The sequence below is a fragment of the Emys orbicularis genome, chromosome 9 (genome assembly GCF_028017835.1).
Source record: "Emys orbicularis isolate rEmyOrb1 chromosome 9, rEmyOrb1.hap1, whole genome shotgun sequence".
Lineage (NCBI taxonomy): Eukaryota > Metazoa > Chordata > Testudines > Emydidae > Emys > Emys orbicularis.
In genome coordinates this window covers 49429512-49451507 of record NC_088691.1, presented here as the reverse complement: position 1 = coordinate 49451507, position 21996 = coordinate 49429512, and the positions used below count along the sequence as shown (strand labels likewise).

At 45.2% G+C, this 21996-nt stretch overlaps 1 protein-coding gene across 1 annotated transcript in view; it reads left to right on the top strand.

Annotated features, from left to right (window-relative positions):
* Positions 1-21996, top strand: part of HDLBP (high density lipoprotein binding protein) — an 84931-nt gene that overhangs the window by 50965 nt on the left and 11970 nt on the right. Inside the window, exons 15-25 of the mRNA XM_065410232.1 lie at positions 425-511; positions 681-812; positions 1892-2110; positions 3207-3428; positions 3743-3961; positions 6626-6764; positions 7951-8105; positions 9549-9653; positions 15489-15623; positions 19516-19659; positions 19948-20133. Coding sequence (XP_065266304.1) covers positions 425-511; positions 681-812; positions 1892-2110; positions 3207-3428; positions 3743-3961; positions 6626-6764; positions 7951-8105; positions 9549-9653; positions 15489-15623; positions 19516-19659; positions 19948-20133 — 1743 coding nt within the window. The remainder of the gene's footprint in view (positions 1-424; positions 512-680; positions 813-1891; positions 2111-3206; positions 3429-3742; positions 3962-6625; positions 6765-7950; positions 8106-9548; positions 9654-15488; positions 15624-19515; positions 19660-19947; positions 20134-21996) is intronic.

The window sequence follows — 21996 nt, the reverse complement described above, 5'->3', positions numbered from 1 at the left end:
GAGCTTCCTGTGTTGTCTTCCCCACCTCCCAGTCTTTAGTTTTGGGACAGAGGATAACTCTGTGCTGACATCACACTTGAGCTTTGTCTGAAACCTTAGAATGTACAGCAGATGGGTGAGACCCCTGCATTGTGCTGATGTTTAGTAATGAAGGGACAGCTCTTCTTCCAGTGCCTCCAGGATAACTGAGTGAGAAGGGGATCACCTCCCAAACCCATAGCTTCAGTCTGTTTTGAGTGAATTTACTTTTCTGACCTTCTCTCATCAGCAGTCAGGCAACTTCTAGGCAGAATGGTAAACAGAGGCTCTTTTCCAGATGTTTTAAGGAATCCTAACAGAAATAGAAAGGGTGAGGCATGACCAAGTTTGTTGGTGTGACTTCATCTCCTCAGCTAACTAATTCTATTCTTTCTCTTTTTGTAAGGTTGAAAACAGCTTTTCTATTTCTGTTCCCATCTTCAAACAATTCCACAAGAACATCATTGGGAAAGGAGGTGCCAACATCAAAAAGGTGACGTTGCTACTGGCCCTCAAATGTTCTACAAAGTTCCTTAGTTCTCTCTGCCTTCAGCTACCTTCCACTCATCAATCCCACCTGCTTGGTGGTGAAGTAAAACTTAACCTTCCAGAGCTTCCTCCTCCATGCTCAACCTCAAACATGTATTTGTTTCTTATTGCAGATCCGTGAGGAAAGCAACACCAAGATCGATCTCCCAGCAGAGAACAGCAACTCAGAGACAATCATCATCACTGGCAAGAGAGCAAACTGTGAAGCCGCTCGCCACCGAATTCTCGCCATCCAAAAAGAGCTGGTAACAGGAACTGGTTAATTTAAGGTGTTATAAATGGAGCACAGAGGCCTGACAAAACATAGGTGACATGACATCACCTTAAATACACAAAAACGATGCAAACTAATTATACAGGAGGTAGTTAAACTTAAAGAATCCAGTCTCTTATGTGTTGAGTTCATGACTTGAATGTTAGCATGCTTAAGATCAAAGAGCCCGGCTTCTCAGCAAAAGATACTTACGATCCTTTCCCAAGAGGTTCTTGTCTTATGCCTAATTGTCTTGGCAGTTTCTTTAGTCAGGCCTCCGTATCCAACTTGTTAGGTTGCAAATCCTGAGAGCTGATGCTAAAAATCCTATATTAAAGACAGCTGAACTCAAGGAAACTTAAAAAAAAAAAAAAAAAAAATCTTTCATTGTTCAAATTCTGACTGTTAACAGTGCTAGCAACTGAACTGCTTAATAAAATGTTTAATACAGAGGTTGCTTTAATTTGAGACCAATCTCCCCAGATAATTGAGGACCACCAAATTGAACGGAGTCCTCAAAACATAGCAAGCTTTGTCAGGTCACCAAAGTAGGCAAAAAAATCTACCTGCCTAATCCTGAGAACATCTAGGAAAGACAAGTCCAGGATACAATTTCCAGTGGTATGTATTGCAGCCACTTGTCTCCATGTGGAGGTTTTCATGAATCCAGCCAGTACTTCTGACCAGAATCTTTTTGAATATACATTATTCATTTCTCTTCTGAAAGAAGCATCATCTACTAAAACTCTTCTTTGTGCCCTAATGGTAACCATGCCATGGGGGAGAGGGGGGTAATACTTTTCCCAGTGCCCATTATTGTGCTGGGAGACTGGCATGTGCTGGCACATCCAGCTGCTGCTTGGCAGATATCCCAAATCCTCTGCTCAGATTTGCTTTTTAATAAGCGGTTGTGTGGTCATCTCCCAGTACTGAAATCCCCAATAATCTCAGTATTCTGATATCCGCAGAAGAGGAACAGACTGCCTGGGTCTGCTTCCCCCTTACCTCAACAGTCTCCTCCCAACAGCTTGCCATACAATCCAACCTTAATGCCCTGGCTTCTTCTCCTAGGCTGACATCACAGAGGTTGAGGTCTCCATCCCCTCAAAGCTCCACAACTCCCTCATCGGTGCCAAAGGTCGCTTCATTCGCTCAATCATGGAGGAGTGTGGTGGGGTCCACATCCACTTTCCCACAGAGGGCTCTGGCAGTGATACCGTCACCATCAGAGGCCCTGCTCAGGATGTGGAGAAGGCCAAGAAACAGCTGCTGCACCTGGCAGAGGAGAAGGTGAGCCCTGCGAATAGGTAGAAGGATCAGATCCAACCAGTCTCTTCCCTCTTAATGTGTGATCAATCCCCCTCTGTTTGCCTTACCACAAATTGGTGCTGGGTGGGGTGGACCGTATAAGGGGGGCCCTGTCTTTTGGGTCACTATACTCGTACTGTAAACGCAGTCGGAACACTGGTACCACCACTCCTAGGACAAGAGGCCCTAATCCTAGTGGTTTTCCAGTTAGTAAAAGAACTAGCTGCTTTGCCAGCAAAGTGGCTTAACCCCTTTGTTTGATTTGCCCTTTGCTCAAATGCCTCTTTGGGTCAGGATGAAGGAGCAGAAATGTTGTCCTCTTCCACCCCCCACACCCTCACCCCACTTGGAATTGAAACACACTGGTGTGTGACTGGAGTTAGTTAAACTCAGAGAGAGGCAGCTTTCCTTCACTCCTCCCTCCTATCTGGCCTTAGCCCATGCCTGCAGATTCCAAATGAGTGGCATTATTTTTTTCACATCCCTTGATATAATTACAGATGTAATTAGGGTCTCAAGTGACAGGACGTTACTCTAAGATGCATGACTGGCCACTTTATTTATTAACAAAACTTTCCTGGAAATGGCATGTTATGGGCCAGACTCTCACAGCTGCGGTAAGCCTGCGTAGCTGGCCAGTGGCGTGACGCTGGTTTATCCTGCTATGGGTTTGGCCCATCTTGTGAATGAGCAGTTCTCTGGCTCACTTGGTCCTGCTCCCGTCTGCTTTCAGTACTATTTTAATCCTGCTGCATTCTTACTTCCGATATGCCACAACGCAATCCAGTAAGGTGACATCCTCCCAAATGCAAGTTCTCAGGGTGCAAACATTCTGATGCCTGGAGAACATGAAGTAACATCTCTGATCTTGCAGATACCAGAATGCTTCTAGTTTGCTTTTACTTTGAAAGATTGGATTTCTAGGCTGTGACACTAGTCATGCTTAGCCAAATGTGCATGTACACAAATTTATTCCAGAAGTTTCTCCATATATTCTGGTGGTGAAATAATTGTGTTTGCATGTACTCTTGAGTACTCATTTGTGCTTTGTTCTCTGGGGGGGGCTGACCTCTATTAGCAAACTAAAAGTTACACAGTGGACCTTCGTGCCAAGCCAGAGTATCACAAATTCCTGATTGGCAAAGGTGGTGGCAATATCCGCAAGGTGCGTGATAACACGGGGGCCCGCATCATCTTCCCAACCTCTGAAGACAAAGACCAGGAGCTGATTACCATCATGGGGACCGAGGGGGCTGTCAAGGAGGCTCAGAAGGAGTTGGAGGCACTCATCAAGAACCTGGTGAGGGAGGCTTCCTCCATTCACTTCCGTCTTTCTAGCCACACTTCCCATGTGTGTTTCTCTGCAGCATAGGTGGTAGCAGGTGCTAACCTGTCAGTTGGGAGGAACTGCTTGGCCCTGGATATGGATGACATGTCTATTTGAGAGGCCCTGGTAGGAGCTCAAGAATTAAGATATGCATGTCTATCATTAGAGAAGTGGGTTGTGTGCAGTGTAGAGGAGTGTCCCATGTTGTGAGCTATGGAAGGCATTTTTTTAATCCAGAAGTAGAGTGCAATGAATAAACACCACTGTGTAATGTCTCCTCTCCGCAGGATAATGTGGTTGAGGACTTCATGGTGGTGGACCCCAAGCACCACCGACACTTTGTAATCCGGAGAGGGCAGGTTCTCCGTGAGATTGCTGATGAATACGGTGGTGTGATGGTCAGTTTCCCCCGCTCTGGCACCCAGAGTGACAAGGTCACCCTCAAGGGAGCAAAGGACTGTGTGGAGGCAGCCAAGAAACGCATCCTGGAGATCATTGAGGACCTGGTGTGTGTCCCAGCAGGCTTGTTTTATTAAGAAGCAGCCACTCTATTTCTTGCATGTATCACAAGTCCCTTTTCTGTACCACCCCTCCTCCCCCAAAAAATCCCCTGCTCCATGTAATGTGGAGGGTCCTGTTTTGACCCAGTCTCTGACCTGAGGAACCTGGGGCCCATGTGACCTGCCATAGTGTATCTGACACTCTGAGCCTGGGTCAAAACCTAGGAATCTCCAGGGTAACCCCCTAATTAGATCCTAGCCTAGGAAAGGTACCTGGCCTCCCCAGCAGCCTGGCTGGGAGGAGATATACATCCCCTTTTGGCCTTCCCTTAGCCAGCTGTTTGGGTTGGCAGTTTCTTCTCGGCCAAGACTCTGCTGTGTTTCCTGTGCACTTCAATTCCTTAATGCCTATGAGTCCTTCTCCGCTCAAGGTCCCTGCCTCCCCTCTCATTGTAGGAGCAGAAGGGTGGTGGTTAGGGGTCCCTAATTCTCTTCTAGGTATCTTTCTGGCTTGCTCTGTTCAGCCCTTTTGTGTCTTCTGGGGGAAGTGAGCTGTACTTTCAACACTGTCTTATTAAAGAGTAGCTTTCACTTGCTCCCGACTCTGACACATACCGATCTGGGAGATGTTGCACAAAGCACTTCAGGCAATGGGTGCTAACTTTGGGGTTCCTGGCTCAAGAATTGGAGCCAATCCTCCCAAGGCTGGCTCTTACAACTCACCAGCAGTTAAGTATCTGTGCTCTTGTCCTTGCCTTCAAAACAAGCTGTTCCCCAGCCTCCCTCCCCCTGAAGAGCCTCGTGAAGGAGAGGTATGCACATGGGAATGGAGTTCTGGTCTGTGGCCCTTAGTCAGGTGTGGGGTAGCTTTTGGAGGACAGGCTGTCTTTTGTTTCTTGGATGCGGAGGTACAAGGGATTCTGGAAATGTATTGGACAGAATAATTGTTGCTCTGTCCCAACTAGGGCTGTCGATTAATCGCAGTTAACTCACACGATTAACTAAAAAAAATCATGACTAATTGCAGTTTTAATCACACTGTTAAACAAGATTACCAACTGAAATTTATTAAATATTTTGGATGTTTTTCTGCATTTTTCATATATATCTTGTATTCTGTGTTGTAATTGAAATCAAAGTATGTATATTGATTACAAATATTTGCACTGTAAAAATGATAAACAGAAGAAATAGTATTTTTCAGTTCACCTCATACAAGTACTGTAGTGCAATCTTTGTCCTGAAAGTGCAACTTACAAATGTGATTTTTTTTTATTTTTTTTGTTGTTGCATAATTGCACTCAAAAACAAAACAATGTAAAACTTCAGAAGCTATGAGTCCACTCAGTCCGAATTCTTGTTCAGCCAATCATTCAGACAAACAAGTTTGTTTACATTTTCAGGAGATAATGCTGCCCTCTTCTCAGTTTCTGGTGACATTGTAAATAAGAACAGCCATTTGCATGGCAGATATGCTAAACGTTTGTATGCCCCTTCATGCTTCGGCCACCATTTAAGCGGACATGCTTCCATGCTGATGACACTTGTTTAAAAAAAAAAAAAAAAAGTTAATTAAATTTGTGACTGAACTCCTTGGGGAAGAATTGTATGTCCCCTGATCTGTTTACCCTCATTCTGCCATATATTTCATGTTCTAGCAGTCTCGGATGATGACCCTGCACATATTTTCATTTTAAGGACACTTTCACTGCAGATTTGCCAAATTTGCAAAGAAGGTACCAATGTGAGATTTGTAAAGATAGCTACAGCACTCGACCCAAGATTTAAGAATCTGAAGTGCCTTCCAAAATCTGAGCAGGACTAGGTATGGAGCATGCTTTCAGAAGTCTTAAAAGAGCAACGCTCCGATGCAGAAACTACAGAACCTGAACCACCAAAAAAGAATCAATCTTCTGCTGGTGGCATCTGATTCGGATAATGAACATGCGTCTGTCCGCACGGCTTTGGATGGTTTTCAAGCAAACCCCGTCATCAACATGGATGCATGCCCCCTGGAATGGTAGTTGATGCATGCGCATCTGGCACATAAATACCTTGCGAGTCCGGTTACAACAGGGCCATGAGAATACCTGTCCTCACTTTCAGGTAACATTGTAAACAAGAAGCAGGCAGCAATATCTCCTGTAAATGTAAACAAACTTGTTTGTCTGAATGATTGGCTGAACAAGAAGTAGGACTGAGTGGACTTGCAAGCTCTAAAATTTTACTTTTTTTTAATGCAGTATTTTTGTACATACATCTATATTTGTAAGTTCAACTTTCATACTAGAGATTGCATTACAGTACTTGTATTAGGTGAATTGAAATACTATTTCTTGTCTTTTTACAGTGCAAACACTTGTAAACAAAAATAAATCTAAAGTGAGCACTGTACACTTTGTATTCTGTGTTGTAACTGTAATCAATATATTTGAAAATCTAGAAAACATCCAAAAATATTTAAATAAAAGGTATTCTATTAAGTGTGCTTGACAGCCCTAGTCCCAACCTTTTGCCTCCACCCTGCTCCCTTCCTGCCTATGACACACGTGACTATGAACTTGCTATGATGACAAATCTTTGAGAATCGCATTTTGATCAAGTGGGAGGGAGTGCGTGACAACAGGTGTCACCTGACTAATTCACCTGCATTCTCTGTCAACCATGCAGGAAGCTCAGGTGACAATAGAGTGCACCATCCCCCAGAAGTTTCACCGCTCCATCATGGGCCCCAAAGGTTCCCGAATTCAGCAGATCACCCGTGACTATGGTGTTCAGATCAAATTCCCCGACAGGGAGGAGAACCCAGGTATGATGCTTTGAGAACTCTACTTCACTGGAAGCTGAGGCTGTAAGAGTGGCCGTTCCCTACTTCAGTGTTGCGGGGGTGCTCTGAGCTACCCAGATGGCTGGGGGTTGTGCTGCTGCTTCAGAGGGAACCCAAGTCATGCAGTTTAAGTCCCTCCCTGCAGAGGGGCGATGTGGGCAGGAGGGAGCCTTGCCAGTGGACACTGCTGCTTTGAGCTGTGCAGTCCTTAGCCTTCCTCCAAGCCTAATACTAAAACAGGCAACCGTGACAGCATCTCGTTCTCAATATGGACTAGAACTGCTGTCCTTTTTGCTTCTGTCTCCTTTGGCCTGGTTCTTAAAGGAGCCTAACTGCAATGGCAGGAGAGAGCTATTGTTTGGTGTACAACAAACAGCAGTAGAGGTTCTATAAACTTAGTCTTTTACCTTTTTAAACTCTTCTGGAAATGGAGAACTTTTAAACAAACCACCTCTCCTTACCCCTCTCCCACTCCCCCAAGTGAAAGGAGAATGGCTTGTTTGCTCCACTACATATTGCCAAGTTTGGTCTCTAATGTATACCCCACACACAGCAAGGCTCATTGATTCCTGGCTGCCTTAAGTTTAACTGCACATGTTAAATAAGGTGTGGGGGAGGGCTGAGAGAGGGGGAGATCACTTGGAGGTGGTGAACAGAGCATGAAACTAGACAACAGTCCTGACGGATGTAGAATATGCTGCTTTTAATATGAAATATTCTGAGTCTGTGCACTGAAAGAAAAGCAACTGGGAATGTGGGTTCTCAGACAGCAATGCTGGACTATGTATAATGCTTATTACAATAATCTGCTGCTGCTGGGTAAGCAGAGGGTGCCATGCAGAAGGGGCAATAAGAGGAATTCTTTCTTGGGCTGGAGAGAGGCTGTTCTCCTATGTACAGAGCAGGGCATAATAGTGGACTCTCTACAATCCAGGATGGAGCCAAGGCAGAGTTAGCACTGATGGTAGGTAACCTCTAGTACTAATGAAATGCTATTAAAATCTCACTTTCTTTATGGTGAATGTCTGTCGCCCTCCCTGTGTGCCTTGGGGTCCTGCTGGGCAAGGTGGAGGGTTGGTACGATCTCTGTGGGAGTAATACCACTTACAGAAACTCAATTCTGTACTCGCTGAGAAGATTCTTATTCTGTTTGTTTCCATGATCTCAGCCCCTGCCACAGAACCAGCCATGCAAGAGAATGGAGAGGAGAGTGGGGAAGGAAAAGAAGCTAAGGAAACTGATCCCACTTCCCCAAAGAAGTGCGACATTATCATCATTTCTGGCCGCAGAGAAAAATGTGAGGCAGCCAAAGAGGCGCTGCAGGTATGTGGTGCTGCTGGGTCTCAGCAGGACTCTCCAGGCTCTTGTAATCTGCTTGTGCCCTGCAGCAGGAGGCTCTTTTGAATTCTCTGGGCTCTGGTACCAGGTGGCCCTGCTCAAGTTGGTGTCCTCCTGGGGCATAGGTAGATTATGTAGCCTAAAGGAAAGGGGTTCCCTTTATTGCATCTAAACTTCCTGCCATTTAATGACTTGCAGGGTGGGTGTGAATTGACCTAGCCCCATAGGTGTTAAAGGCTCCAAGCAGTAGTGGGAGTTGCTTATGCATAAGACTTGTCCTTTCAACCCTCCCCCATAATACAAGAGCAATCCGTGTTTTCTGTATCGTTCCTCAATAAAGTCACTTCAAACCTTTTCCAGGCTGACTAGTTCCAGCCTTGGCAAGTTCTCATCATCGCTAAGGCCATGTCTCGACGGCAAAATTAAGTCGACCTAACTTAGGTTGGCATACAGCTGCCACAGTAATTACATGTCTACACTTTGCTTCTTGTGTCAGCGGTGTGTCCTCACTAGCAGTGCTTGTATCAATTGTACTGTCAGTGTGGGGCATTGTGGGACTGCTCCTGAAAGCCAGTAACTGTTGACAAAAGCACTACAGGGTCTACACTGACAATGCGTTGACCTAACTATATTGACTCTGACACTCATGGAGCTGGAGCTAAGTTGGCATAGCGGGGCAATTACATTGGTGAGAGCAAAATTTAAGTATTCCTTCCACAGTTAGGTCGACATAAGCTGCTTTGAGTTATCCTAACTCTAATGGAGACCAGACCTAAGTGTTTCCATCCTTAATCTAATGACTTTCTGGGCCTTTTCAGACTCCACTATATTTTAAGGTGAGGCTATGAAAATGAGACACTGTACTCCAGAGGAGGCACCATTGTTAATTCTCTGAGTATGTTCTTTAGTATCCAGTGCATTCTCCTAGCTTTCACTGCTGCTGTTAGGCTTTCTTCTTGACCTACCCATGAAGACTCCCTGGTCTCTTTCCTAATCAATGGCTTAATGATCTTTTGATCAAATGTATTAAACTTTGCAGGATTCAGGAAGTGCCAGATCTTTCTTCCTTTCAGGACAGGTGTGACTAATCTAAAGCACAGCAGGGCTGTCATTCAAAAGGCTTTGGGAGAAACTGACCTTGGATATTAGGAAAAACTTTTTCAATAGGAGGGTGGTGAAGCACTAGAATGGGTTACCTAGGGAGGTGGTGGAATCTCCTTCCTTAGAGGTTGTTACGGTCAGGCTTGACAAAGCCCTGGCTGGGATGATTTCGTTGGGGATTGGTCCTACTCTGAGCAGGGGTTTGGACTAGATGACCTCCCGAGGTCCCTTCCAACCCTGATATTCTGTGATTCTATGAAAGCTGGCCCTTGACTCTGCAGAGTGTTTCTGCTGGGTAAACTCTGTGCTCTTCCTCCCCCCATGTAGGCTCTGGTTCCTGTCACCACTGAGGTGGAAGTGCCCTTTGACCTTCACCGTTACATCATTGGTCAGAAAGGAAGTGGAATCCGCAAAATGATGGACGAGTTTGAAGTAAGCTGGGTTTTGTCTCCCTCCCTTCCCTGGATCCCAGAGATCCTGTTGCTGTGAATGCGGCCTTTTGGGAGTGCCAGGAATATGGCCAAATCCATGGCCCCAGCAGTCACTAGTGTGCCACTGGTATGGCAGGTACTGGACAAGTAGTGTTTGTTTGATTCAGCCACTAGGAAGCGGCAATAAGAACACGAGTCTAGTATTTGATCCGTCCTCCCCTTCCCCCAGGAGTGGGAGGAATGGGCTATGCACTGAAGTTCTGAACAGAATCACTCCGAAATGTCACCATCTTTCTGTGACAAATTTTGAAAGAGAAAGTAGTTTAGGACATACAGGTGAACGGTGATTGGGATAAAATATAACATGGATTTACAAAAGGTAGATCATGCCAGACCAACCTGGCCATACTATGCCATCTTTCTGCGCAGCTGCTGGTGGCGGCACTGCCTTCAGAGCTGGGCTCCCGGCCAGCAACCGCTGCTCTCTAGCTGCCGAGCTCTGAAGGCAGTGCCGCCGCCAGAAGCAGTGCAGAAGTAACGGTAGCAGTATCGCAACCCCCACACAATAACCTTGTGGGGTGCCCTCCCAACTCCTTTTTAGGTCAGGACCCTATAATTACACCACTGTGAAATGTTAAATAGCTGGAATAATGAAATTTATGATTTATTTCAAATCCAGTGACACTGAAATTGACCAAAATGGACCATGAATTTAGTAGGACCCTAGTGATGAGATTTCATACAATGGCATATGGCCTATCAGAGACTGCTAGTAGCAAAAATCTCCAGTGGCCAGAAACAGGACATTAGATGGGGAGGGCTCTGAGTTACTACAGAGAATTCTTTCTCAAGTATCTGCCTGGTGGGTCTTTCCCACATGCTCAGAGTCTAACTGATTGCTATATTTGGGGTCCAGATGGAATTTTCCCCCAGGTCAGATTGGCAGAGACCCTGTTTGTGTTCTAGTTGGTTTTTTGTTTTGTTGTTGTTGTGTTTTTTTTTTTTTTGGCGCCTTTCTCTGCAGCCTTGGGGCATGGGTCACTTGCAGATTTAAACTAGTGTAAATGGTGGATTCTCTGTAACTTGAAGTCTTTAAACTAGAGGTGGGCAAACTACGGCAAGCAGGCCACATCTGTCCTCCAGGACGGTCCTGCCCTGCCTGTCCCTTGAGCTCCCGGCCAGGGAGGCTAGCCCCCGGTCCCTCCCTTGCTGTTCCCTCTTCCCCTGCAGCCATGCCGCCGCATGGGCAGCACTGCGGCGCGGCAGCATGTCTAGTTTTGGCCAGGCGGCGCAGCTGCCAGACATGCTGCTCTGAGCGGCATGGTAAGGGGGCTGGGGGGGTCCCAGAGGGCAGTCGGGGAGCAGGGGGCGGTTGGATGGGGTGGAGGTTTGGGGGGGCAGTTGGGACGGGGAACAGGGGGGTTGCATAAGCGTGGGAGTCCGGGGGGCCGGTCAGGTGTCAGGGCAGTCAGGGGACTGGGAGCAGGGGGGTTGGATGTGGGGTGTGGGGTCCCGGGAGAGGGTGGTTAGGGGACAAGGAGGGGGGGGGGTTGGATGGGTCGGGGGTTCTGAGGGGGTTAGTCAGGGGGTGGGAAGTGGAAGGGGGTGGGGGCCAGGCTGTTTGAGGAGGCACAGCCTTCCCTCCCTGGCCCTCCATACAGTTTTGCAACCCCCATGTGGCCCTCGGGCCAAAAAGTTTGCCCACCCCTGCTTTCCATGATTTGAGGACTTCAGTAACTCAGCCAGAGGCAGGGTGGATAAAAATCAATGATTTTGTTTTTGTTTTTTAAATAAAAAATCTGGTGTTTTTGTTTTTTGTTTTTTATTTAAATCGGATTTTTTTTTGATAAAATGCTTTTTGAGGAAAAAACCTGATACATTATAGTTCAAAGAGATCTCATCATGGAATAGGGATTATAAATTCTAATTCTGTAGTATGACAATATATTCATGTAATGTATAATAAAAGTTTTGTAAATGAGTTCCAATTGTTCACAGATTAGGGACCCAATCTTATGGGGTTCCAGAGGCTTCTGTATAGATTATTTAGGTTTAATCTTTTTCTATCTACCCAATGGGGCTCAGTCTAGAAGTTACCATGAGAGATGCTTAGTTTTGCACTTCTCAAACTGTGGATTTGTCTCTCCAGAGATAACATGCTTGTTAACAGCAAAAAAATGTTTTTTAAATAAATAAATAATATAGAGGTGAGAACAGACCACAACCCTATTGTCCCTCTGCAAATTTGTGTACACAGTCAATCCCTTACCTCTCTAAAAGTGCAAAGTTTCAAAAAGTTCAATGGATAGAAGATGGTTGGGGGCAGAATAGATCTGGACAAAAGGAGAAGAAGTCTGGAGATAAATGTGAGAAGGGAGGGACGGGCAGTAGAAACACAAGTGAAACTGTTTGAGCAGCATATTCCAGAAGTCTTGAGGTCTTTCTGAGTGTAGCCTTCATTGGTTTGAGATCTACCATACCATTCTCTCACTAGAAGGGAAAACCTATAATGGCAGCAGGCCGTAAAAGAGACCCAGTTTGGGAATATTTTAATGAAGTTCCTCTACCTGTGGGTAAGACAGGCATGTGTGCAAAATGCAGACAGTGCAACAAAGAAATGCAAGGCCTGGTTGCCTGAATGAAACAACATCATGAGAAGTACTCCTTCTCAGGAGGAAGCTGCATTGAAGATGATGAAAGAAACATGTCTGAACATGCAGGATCTTCAGGTTGGTCAACTTCTTTTATTTCATACTTCTTTCTTTAGGACTGCCTGTCTTCCTTCTGGACTATTCTTGAATTCTCATGTTTGAGCAAAAAATATAGTTGTTACTTTATGGTACTATCATTTTAGATGCAGTTGTGATTAAAAAATAACTGAAATAGGCAGATCTTCCTTTTACAATTTCACCTTATAAAGTAGCACTGAGTGAATGGTGAATGCAATGAGTAATACTAAATGAGCAGTATGGTGGTAATAATAATTAATAATTAAATAACTTCATTGACTTATTTTGTTTAGGAGAATCCATCCTCAACATACAGGATTCTGAAGACTATCCACCTTCAAGATCACCATCATTTTCTATAGTTTCAGAGTTATCTGCCAATGATAGTGTTTCAGTCACATCATGTATGTCACATAGCCACAGTATATCACCTGTAGCAAAAAGGGGGGGGAATCTCCATCGTCCAGAAACAACCATAGATAAGTTTGTGTTAAGAACCAGCAGATTACAAAAAGAGGTAATAGATGAGAAAATTGCCCGGTTTGTTTATGCAACAAACTCTCCTTTCCATATGATTGAGAACCCACACTTCATTAACATGGTTCAGTCATTAGGACCGGATACAGTCCATCCAACAGAGCAGACGTCGCAGACAAATTGCTGGATAAAGAGTATGAAAGAGAAATTGAGCAGTGTGCAAAAGGTCTAGAGGGTGAAATTATTAACCGGAGGCTTGATGGATGGAGCAATGTCCACAATAATCCTGTTGTATGTGCTTGTGGGACAACAGAAGAAGGGAATGTCTTCCTTTCAGAAACAATTGATACATCAGGAAATGCACAGACAGCAGAATACTTACAAAAAGTAGCAGTGAAAACTGTAACAAACTAGGGGAAAAAATTCAAATGTCTAGTATGCAGCTTGGTCACAGATAATGCTGCAAATGTATTCAAGATGAGAAGAAATTTAAGAGTGGAGAGTCCCAAACTAATAAACATACAGTTGCAGTACTCATTTGATGCACTTCCTAGCCAAAGACTTCAGTGTTCCAGAAATAAAGGCTAATGTTGTTGTTGAAATCGCAAAATACTTCTGTAATAACCACTTTGCAGCAGCTACTCTGAAAGTGGGAGGAACCAAGCTACCTCTTCCACAAGACGTACGATGGGACACAGTAGTGGACTGTTTTGAGCACTATATCAAGAACTGGCCTAATCTGATGACTGTTTGTTTGTGAACAAAATCGTGAAAAAATAGATGGCACTGTCCCAGCTAAAGTTCTCAACATTGGGCTTAAGAGAAATGTTGGAACACATGCTGAGTACCCTGAAGCCTATTTCTGTAGCCTTGAACAAAATTCAGGGAAATAGCTGTTTTATTGCTGACGCTGTTGAAATGTGGAAGGAACTGAGTGAGATCTTAAAAAGAGAAATCTGCAATGGTAGAGTTAAATTACAAGCATTAAAAACACGAATGGGACAAGCACTATCTCCAGCTCATTTTCTTGCAAATATTCTCAATACTCGGTACCTGGGTCAAACCTTAACTGCTGGAGAAGAGGAGTTGGCTATAACATGGACATCCAGCAATCATCCCTCCATAATGCCAACTGTAATAAACTTCAGAGCTAAGGGTGAACCATTCAAGAAATATGTTTGCTGATGATTTAAAGAGAGACACCAGTGACTTAAGCACTTGGATTCAGAGACTGAAGTGATCTCACTTTTAACAGCAGTAGCTTCTTCTGCCGGTGTAGAAAGAATATTTTCTTCCTTTGGACTAATTCATTCCAAATTGAGAAATCGTTTGGGACCTGAAAAAGCAGGAAAGCTTGTTTTTCTTTTCCAGATTATGAACAAACAGGAAAATGAAGGTGAAGATGACTGAGTTAGCTGCAGAAGCCAATATTTTAAGTTTCTCATGTTGAGCTGGCTGACATAGTCGATTTAACTTTTTTGTTTTCTTTTTAAAAAAAAAACATTTAATTTAACTATTTTAGTTAAAAACAATTTTAACAAAAACAGACCTGATTTTAAAAAACTTGAATGTTTAACTAAATTCAAAAATGCATATGCTTGTTTTGTTAAAATATGTTTGCTGTTGAAGAAAAAGATCCAGAATACATAACGTTGTTTTAATTAAATAAAACAATTTAAATGTCTGGTGATTTTCTCCTCCTAATACAGCATGGCAAGAAAATCCTTCAAATATTAATAATTAACCTGTTGAATTGTCGATAGTTCACCTCCCAATGACTTCATAAATATCTGCTTCAGTTACCTTTGGTAACTGGAATAACCAAACAATCATTCATTTTCTGATATAGCTGTAAAACTAATCTGAAAAGTTTTTAAAAATAAATCACTTAAATGTATAGTGTGTACCTTCTAAAAATGAAACCTACATCTATCTCTGAGTTGTGAAGAATATGTATTAAGGTTATAACAACCAACAAGAATGCACTTTTATGTAGAAATCCATGATTAAAGAGTCTTCCTCACTAGTGACTTAAACCGTGATTTAAATCAATTTGATTTTAAATCAAATCCACCCTGATTACAGGAGTGGGTGGGTGAGGTTCTGTGGCCTGCAATGTGCAGGAGGTCAGACTAGATGATCATGATGGTCCCTTCTGGCATTAAAGTCCATGAGATGCAGTTAGAATTCACCTGGAATAAACTGGCACCAGTGTTTGATTTCTGCAGCCTCCTGGCTGATGCCCTGGAGGCAGGTTATTCCACATCTGCCTATTGCAGGGCTCTTCTGAAGTAACTGGTACTAGCCACTGTCAGACAGGATACTGGACTAGGTGGACTTGCGTCTTGACCCAGACTGGCCATTCCTATGTGTACTGGTAGCTACAGGGCTGTGCTGCTCAAACCTTTCCCTTTCCCAAACCTCCCTAGTTTGGTGCAAGAGCTACCACATACCAGTTGCACAGTCAAGAACTAGTCACACAGTGATGAATTAAGTTTGCTTTGGTGGTGGTGGCCGTGGCAGTGATGCTGCAACCTCAGGTTCTTCCCCCAGCAGTGAAGCGGTGGCGTGTGGACTGGCTGAAGTGTGGGTCTATTGGCCCAAAGTAACCACAGGTGTTTGTCATTTAGGTGAACATACAAGTCCCTGCCCCTGAGCTTCGGTCTGATGTCATCAGTATCACTGGGCTTGCTGCAAACTTGGACCGCGCGAAGGCCGGGCTGCTGGAGCGAGTGAAGGAACTGCAGGCTGAGCAAGAAGATCGGGTAAGCCCTAGTGCCACAGCCTGCTCCCTTGTCCCTCTTGCTCCTAGGAGAACCAGCCCCCCCCAACTCCTACCCCAAGTGTTCTCTAGCTTTGTGTAAAGGAGTCAGTGATACACTGCTCTACAGCCAAAATGCTTCTGAAATAACTGTAGTCAAACTTTACTAATTCTGGGTCACTGAGAATGAAAATGATGCTTAAAATTGTTGATTGGCTCTAGTTTTCAAGATATGCTAATGGGTCAGTATATACGACCCTTGACTTGGGAATGGCGCAGGATAAGTGAGTTATAAAGGGAAGGGATCTCAATTTAAACCAGAAATGACTAAAATACATCTTTGACTGGATCTATGAATAAATCTATGACTGGGTTTGGACAGTACTTGCTTTTTAGGCAAAACAATGAATAATGCAATCTGAAGCTGGTATTGCGTCATACATGATATGAATTGCATCATGTTATTCCTAGAAGTCATGGATGATGCAATCATAACGAAGCTTACATCACTCTGCTGAACAGATTGCCCTATATCAGCTCTAGAAATCATACAGTGTCGTGCTCTCTTATTTGTCAGTGTTTGATTTTGCAAAGGGACACATTTCTGTTTAGCCATTGTGAGCAGAGATGCCTCGTACTTGTGTGGAAAGTGCAGATAACTTCTGCTATGTTTGTGGTGAAGTGACTTTTGCATCACAAAAGCGCAGTATAATCACTATGGTTAAGAAAGCCTATCACCTTTATTTTGGCTGCAAAATTGGAGATCAGGACAAGAGGTGGGCCCCACACATATGCTGCAACACTTGTGCAACAAATCTTCGCCAGTGGTTGAACAGGAAAAGGAAATCTATGCCTTTTGCAGTGCCAATGATTTGGAGAGAGCCAACAGATCATACCAGCACTTGTTACTTCTGCATGGTGCCTCCAGTTGGGAAAGGCGTGTCAAAGAAGAAAAAGTGGACTGTGCATTATCCAAACATTTCATAGCTATACGCCCAGTACCCCACAGAGAAGGACTGCCGGTTCCTGATGCACCAGAATCATTCTCACTTGAGTCAGACGAGGAAGAGGAAGAGGATGAAACTTCTGGTCCTGAACCATCAATGTCACAGGACCCACATTTTCTCCCATCCTCCTCCTCTGAACCACACCTCATAACACAAGGTGAACTGAATGACCTTGTCAGGGATTTGGAACTACCCAAGAGTAAGGCAGAGCTGTTGGGCTCCAGACTACAGCAGTGGAATCTCCTGGCAGGTGATGTTAGGGTTTCCATGTTCCGTGACCGTCAAAAGGATCTTGTCCCATTCTTCTTCATGGAAGGTGATCTTGTAGCCTGCAACAACATCGATGGTGTGATGGCAGCCCTCAACATCGTTCACGATCCAGATGAGTGGAGACTGTTCATTGATTCATCAAAGACGAGTCTTAAAGCTGTTTTACTGCATAATGGCAATGTTTTGCCATCAATTCCAGTTGGTCATGCAGTCCATATGAAGGAAACCTATGACAACATGAAACAACTTTTGAGGTGCATGAACTATGACCAACATCAGTGGCAGCTTTGTGGCGATTTGAAGGTGGTTGCTCTCTTGCTTGGTCTGCAGACTGGATACACAAAGTACTGCTGTTTTGTCTGCGAATGGGATAGTCGTGCAAGAGATTCCCACTACATCAAGAAAGATTGGCCACTCCGACAGTGATTGGAGCCTGGGAGGAAAAGTGTTCAGCATCCACCACTTGTTGAATCAAGGAAGATTTTGTTACCACCCTTACACATCAAGCTGGGTCTGATGAAGAACTTTGTCAAGGCCATTGACAAAACACAAGCAGCTTTCAAGTACCTCCATGGAAAATTTCCAAGGTTAAGTGAAGCTAAGATAAAGGAAGGTGTCTTTGTTGGTCCGCAGATTCGTGAACTTCTTCGAGATGATGCATTTGACCATGCACTGCGTGGCAAGGAAAAGACGGCATGGAAAGCCTTCCAGTTAGTGGCAATAAATTTTCTCGGAAACAACAAGGCAGACAACTACAGGTTGTTGGTGGAAAACCTCCTCAAGGCATACAAAAGCCTTGGTTGCAACATGTCACTAAAGATGCATTTTTTGCACTCTCATCTAGATTTTTTTCCACCGAACTGCGGAGCAGTGAGCGACGAGCACGGCGAGCGATTTCACCAGGACATTGCAACAATGGAGAAACGCTATCAGTGCAAATGGAGCCCATCAATGCTTGCAGACTATTGCTGGACAGTGACAAGAGATGCCCCATTTAATGAATACAAGAGACAAGCCAAGAAGCGCCGAGTAGACACTGAATAGGACTAAACTATGTACGTAATAGTTTTTTGCCTTTTGTTTCATAATAAATTTTATTTATATAACCCTTTTGCTGATTTTTAAAGTGTTGCATAAACAGGACAGGTGAAATATTATCCTGTAAAGCAACCATAAACACATGAAAAGACCTAGGTTTACAATTTATGATTAAAACTCTACTATCTACAAAAAATATACATAGACATAAAATGTAAAAACTTAAATATCTTAGAAACAGTAGCCAATCAGTTGTTTTAATGGTCATATTTGAATTCAGCACATCAAAATACATAATAAATAGCACATTTTATCTCTGAAGCAGACGACTTCTCAAATTGTAGACCAGTGGATATCAGAGGATGTATAGAGGCAGAATGCACCCTTGTAAATAGTGTGTATTTGGCCTGACATCTGAGCTTTTAGGGTAGGCACATGAGATCAGCCTTTCAGACCCTCCTCTGCTGCTGCTGACAGCTGGGCGCCGCCCTCTGAACCTGGGCAGTAAGGTGAAAATGATCTGTGGCCTCCAGAACAACATTCACCTAGCTGGCAGAGAAGTGGAAGCTCGTACGGATTGGGCTCTGCAGCACTATTGAAGGCAGCTTCCTTGGCCTAGGATGAGGAATTTAGAGTTACAAAGGCTTGTTTACTTCTGCCTCAAGTGAACTTGAAGGCTGAGTTACAAGCTCCTGTAACCCAAGTTGTTGCACTGTAACCACGGCAGTTACAGCCCCGTTAGCTACTAACCTGATGGTAAGAGGCCACTCCACTTTGTGTGTTACTCAAATGTAACTTTAATTAAAAAGATCAAGTGGATTCTAAATAGCCCAGCTGTGCAGTGTGAGCTGATGAAAAGGTAGTGATCGGGCTGTCCAGTTTTTTATCCTAGTTTAAACAAATAGGCGTGGCATTTGGAATGGGGCAATCTTTCTGCAGTGAAACCAGGCATACAGTAACTGGTTTGGCCAGTGGCTTGTCTCAGCACTCCTCCATCTGACCTGGAAGTGCAATCTGCTGTGTAGACAACGGGTGAAATCTTGGCCAGTTGAAGTAATCTGGGGAGTTTTGCTATCGGCTTCAGTGGAACCAGGATTTGACCCAATAGCTTTTAATCATCGCTCTGTGAGGAATGCTTCTGAGTCCCATTCTCTACCTTCACGTGAAGTGTGGTAGTTTGGTCATCCTCCTTGGCTCCTCTGCTCTGTAGTGTTCCCTCTCTACAGTCCCCAGGACAGAACAACGAGGAGCTGTCATGAGCAGGGAGCTATGGGTAAATGAGCAGAGGCTCAGCAGAAGCACAGGCCAGTGGCAGACGTGCACACAGCTACTTTGGCTCTGCAATCATGCAAATATGTTCAGGTAGTGCCACCCAGAGCAGCCACTGTGGGACAACCTGGGGCATGTCACAGGAAAGCAAAAACACCCCCAGAATCTGCCTAAATGTGTGGTGTCCCCTTACAGACTGGATACTTGAGAGATGGAGGTAAAAGTTTGACGTAGACAGGAATGGATTTAATTGGTCAAACCTTGGTGTATACTCTGCTATAGCGCTCGAGAGGGTCTCCCTTCTCATTACAGGCCTTGCGAAGCTTCAAGCTGACTGTCACTGTGGACCCCAAATACCACCCTAAAATTATTGGAAGGAAGGGGGCAGTGATCACCCAGATCCGCACGGAGCATGAGGTCAACATCCAGTTTCCGGATAAGGATGATGAAAACCAGGTGAGGACTGGAGGGGGATAAAGCCTTCTGGGGCACAATAGAGGCTCTGGGCTCTGAGTAGAGCACACATGACATTTCCAGCAGCTGCTCACTGCAAAATGCTGATCAAAATAAAAAAACATCCCAAGCCTGTCCCAGGCAGGCCAGTCTGACACTACACTTGGTTTCCAGTCCAGAGTCTCCTGTAGTATTGCCTTCCAGTCAGACTTCTCCCTAAGAGGTCCAGGATGGGTTTGGTCCATTGTCCAGGAGGTCCATTCTAACTTCCTCCCCAATCTGCTTTCCTAGTCCCAGGATCAGATCACCATAACTGGCTATGAAAAGAACACCGAGGCAGCCCGAGACGCCATCATGAAGATTGTGGGCGAGCTGGAGCAGATGGTCTCTGAGGATGTGATGCTGGACCATCGTGTTCATGCCCGCATCATTGGAGCACGGGGCAAAGCCATCCGCAAAATCATGGATGAGTTCAAGGTGGGCACAGAGTATGCTGGATCCATTGCAGGGGCTGCTGTACAATGGTTGGGGTAACTTGAACTATTACAAACCCAGGACTTTGGGGCTCTTAATGCCCATGCTTTCTGCCCTCTGCACAAATCCTGACCTGGGATGATAGTGCTGATGTGTTACAGGGAATCTCTCTGTGGGCTTGACTGGGACGGAGATGGCTGCACACAGGAGTCAGGTGATGGGAGCCAAGGCCCCAGTCTGTCTAGCTGCACAGGCCTTGCTCTCTTCCTGTGCTTACTCTAGTCTGAGCCCGGGCTGCATGCCAGGGTGTAGATGGATCTGTGGCTCCTTCATAGACTCCAGGCAGCAGAGTTGATTGGACACCACAACTGGGAATGGGTTGAAGCAGCCTGCTCTTCTCCCTTCCGTGCCCTCCCCCCACCTTGAGCAAAATGGGATCTCTGGAAATGGTGACCCAGGGTTTCTGAGTCCCAGTTGGTTTCTGGAGCTCTTCCCAGGGTGGGACACATGACTTCAGTGTTCCATACACCGGCTGAGAGAGAACTCCATTGAGCCCTTAGGCTGTGTCTGCACTGCAGTCGAACACCAGCGGCTGGCCCGTCAGCTGGCTGGGGCTACAGAGCTGTTTAACTGCAGGGTAGATGCTCAGGTTTGTGGGCCCTGGCTCCAGCCTGAGCCCAAACAGCTACATTGCAATTGTATAGCCCTGCAGCCTGAACCCCGGTCGGCTGACGTGGGCCAGCTGCAGGTGGTCAGTTGCAGTGTAGATGTATCCTTGAGTGTCTGTGGCCTGGGTGGATTTAATCTGGCAGACCTGCTTCTGTGTGATCCCTCTGTGCTGTTCCCAGGGCTAAGCCACAACTGTTCGTCAGGTGCCTCTGCCAGTGGCACCTGTCCATCACAATCACAATGGTCTGATCATTTCACACTTTCAGACCTGAGCTGAATGGCTCCTCCCAGTAAGAGGGAACGGCTTTATCTGCTGCCCTGTCACTGATTATGGAGCCGGGGTGGCAGAAGCTTCCTAAAAGTGTCAGGGGGGCCCAATGGTGCCCGAACTGAGGCCTACCTCTATCCCCGAGGCCTTGATCTCACACTGTCTCTTCCCCTGAGGCCTCACCCCCTGCTCTCACTCCTCTTTCTCCCCCACCACGCTCACCCTTATGGCTTTTAAAATTGATGGGGCCATGGCCTCCTGGTACCCCTGCTTGGAGCCCATGAAGAACCTGTACTATAATTTAGGCACCTCTCTGAGGGGCGTTTGACATTCCCAGAGCCCTGGGTACTCAGCTCTGCGAGACTACTAGGGAATCTGGCAGCTTTTGATAAACAAAAATCCAAAGTCCCATACGCTCTGTATTGAATTTGCTGTTGGATTCAGTGTTTGTGGTGCCCTGACATCTTTAACACTTTCAGTGGGTTCAGATTTTCCTATTGAAAACACAGCTGCTTTATGGAAGCTGTTTGTGACCGGGGGAGCTGAGTAGGGGGCAGCTTGGGTTTTTGGGTCACTCGCAGTGCGTGGGAGACACTTCTGTTCTAGCCAGCTTCACTGTAATATTGGATTACCTTCCAGCAGTGCCCAAAGCAACAGGCCACACACCTGTCTCAGGCTGGATTAGGATTGTTTGGGCTCTTGGAAGAAAGGCCTTAGTGGTGTCTGTCTCTTGAAATGATCAGCAGTGAAATAATGAACATCATTGACACTGCATTTGTCTTTTAGCTTTGCCATGAACAACCCACTGATAGCCCTGGGGGGAGCTCAGACCTCTGAGTCTGTGCCAGGCTGCAGACCTGCACTTCCCTTCTGTCTCTCAGAAATTGGGAAGGCTGGAAAGCTCTTTGAAGAGGAAATTGTGGCATCTT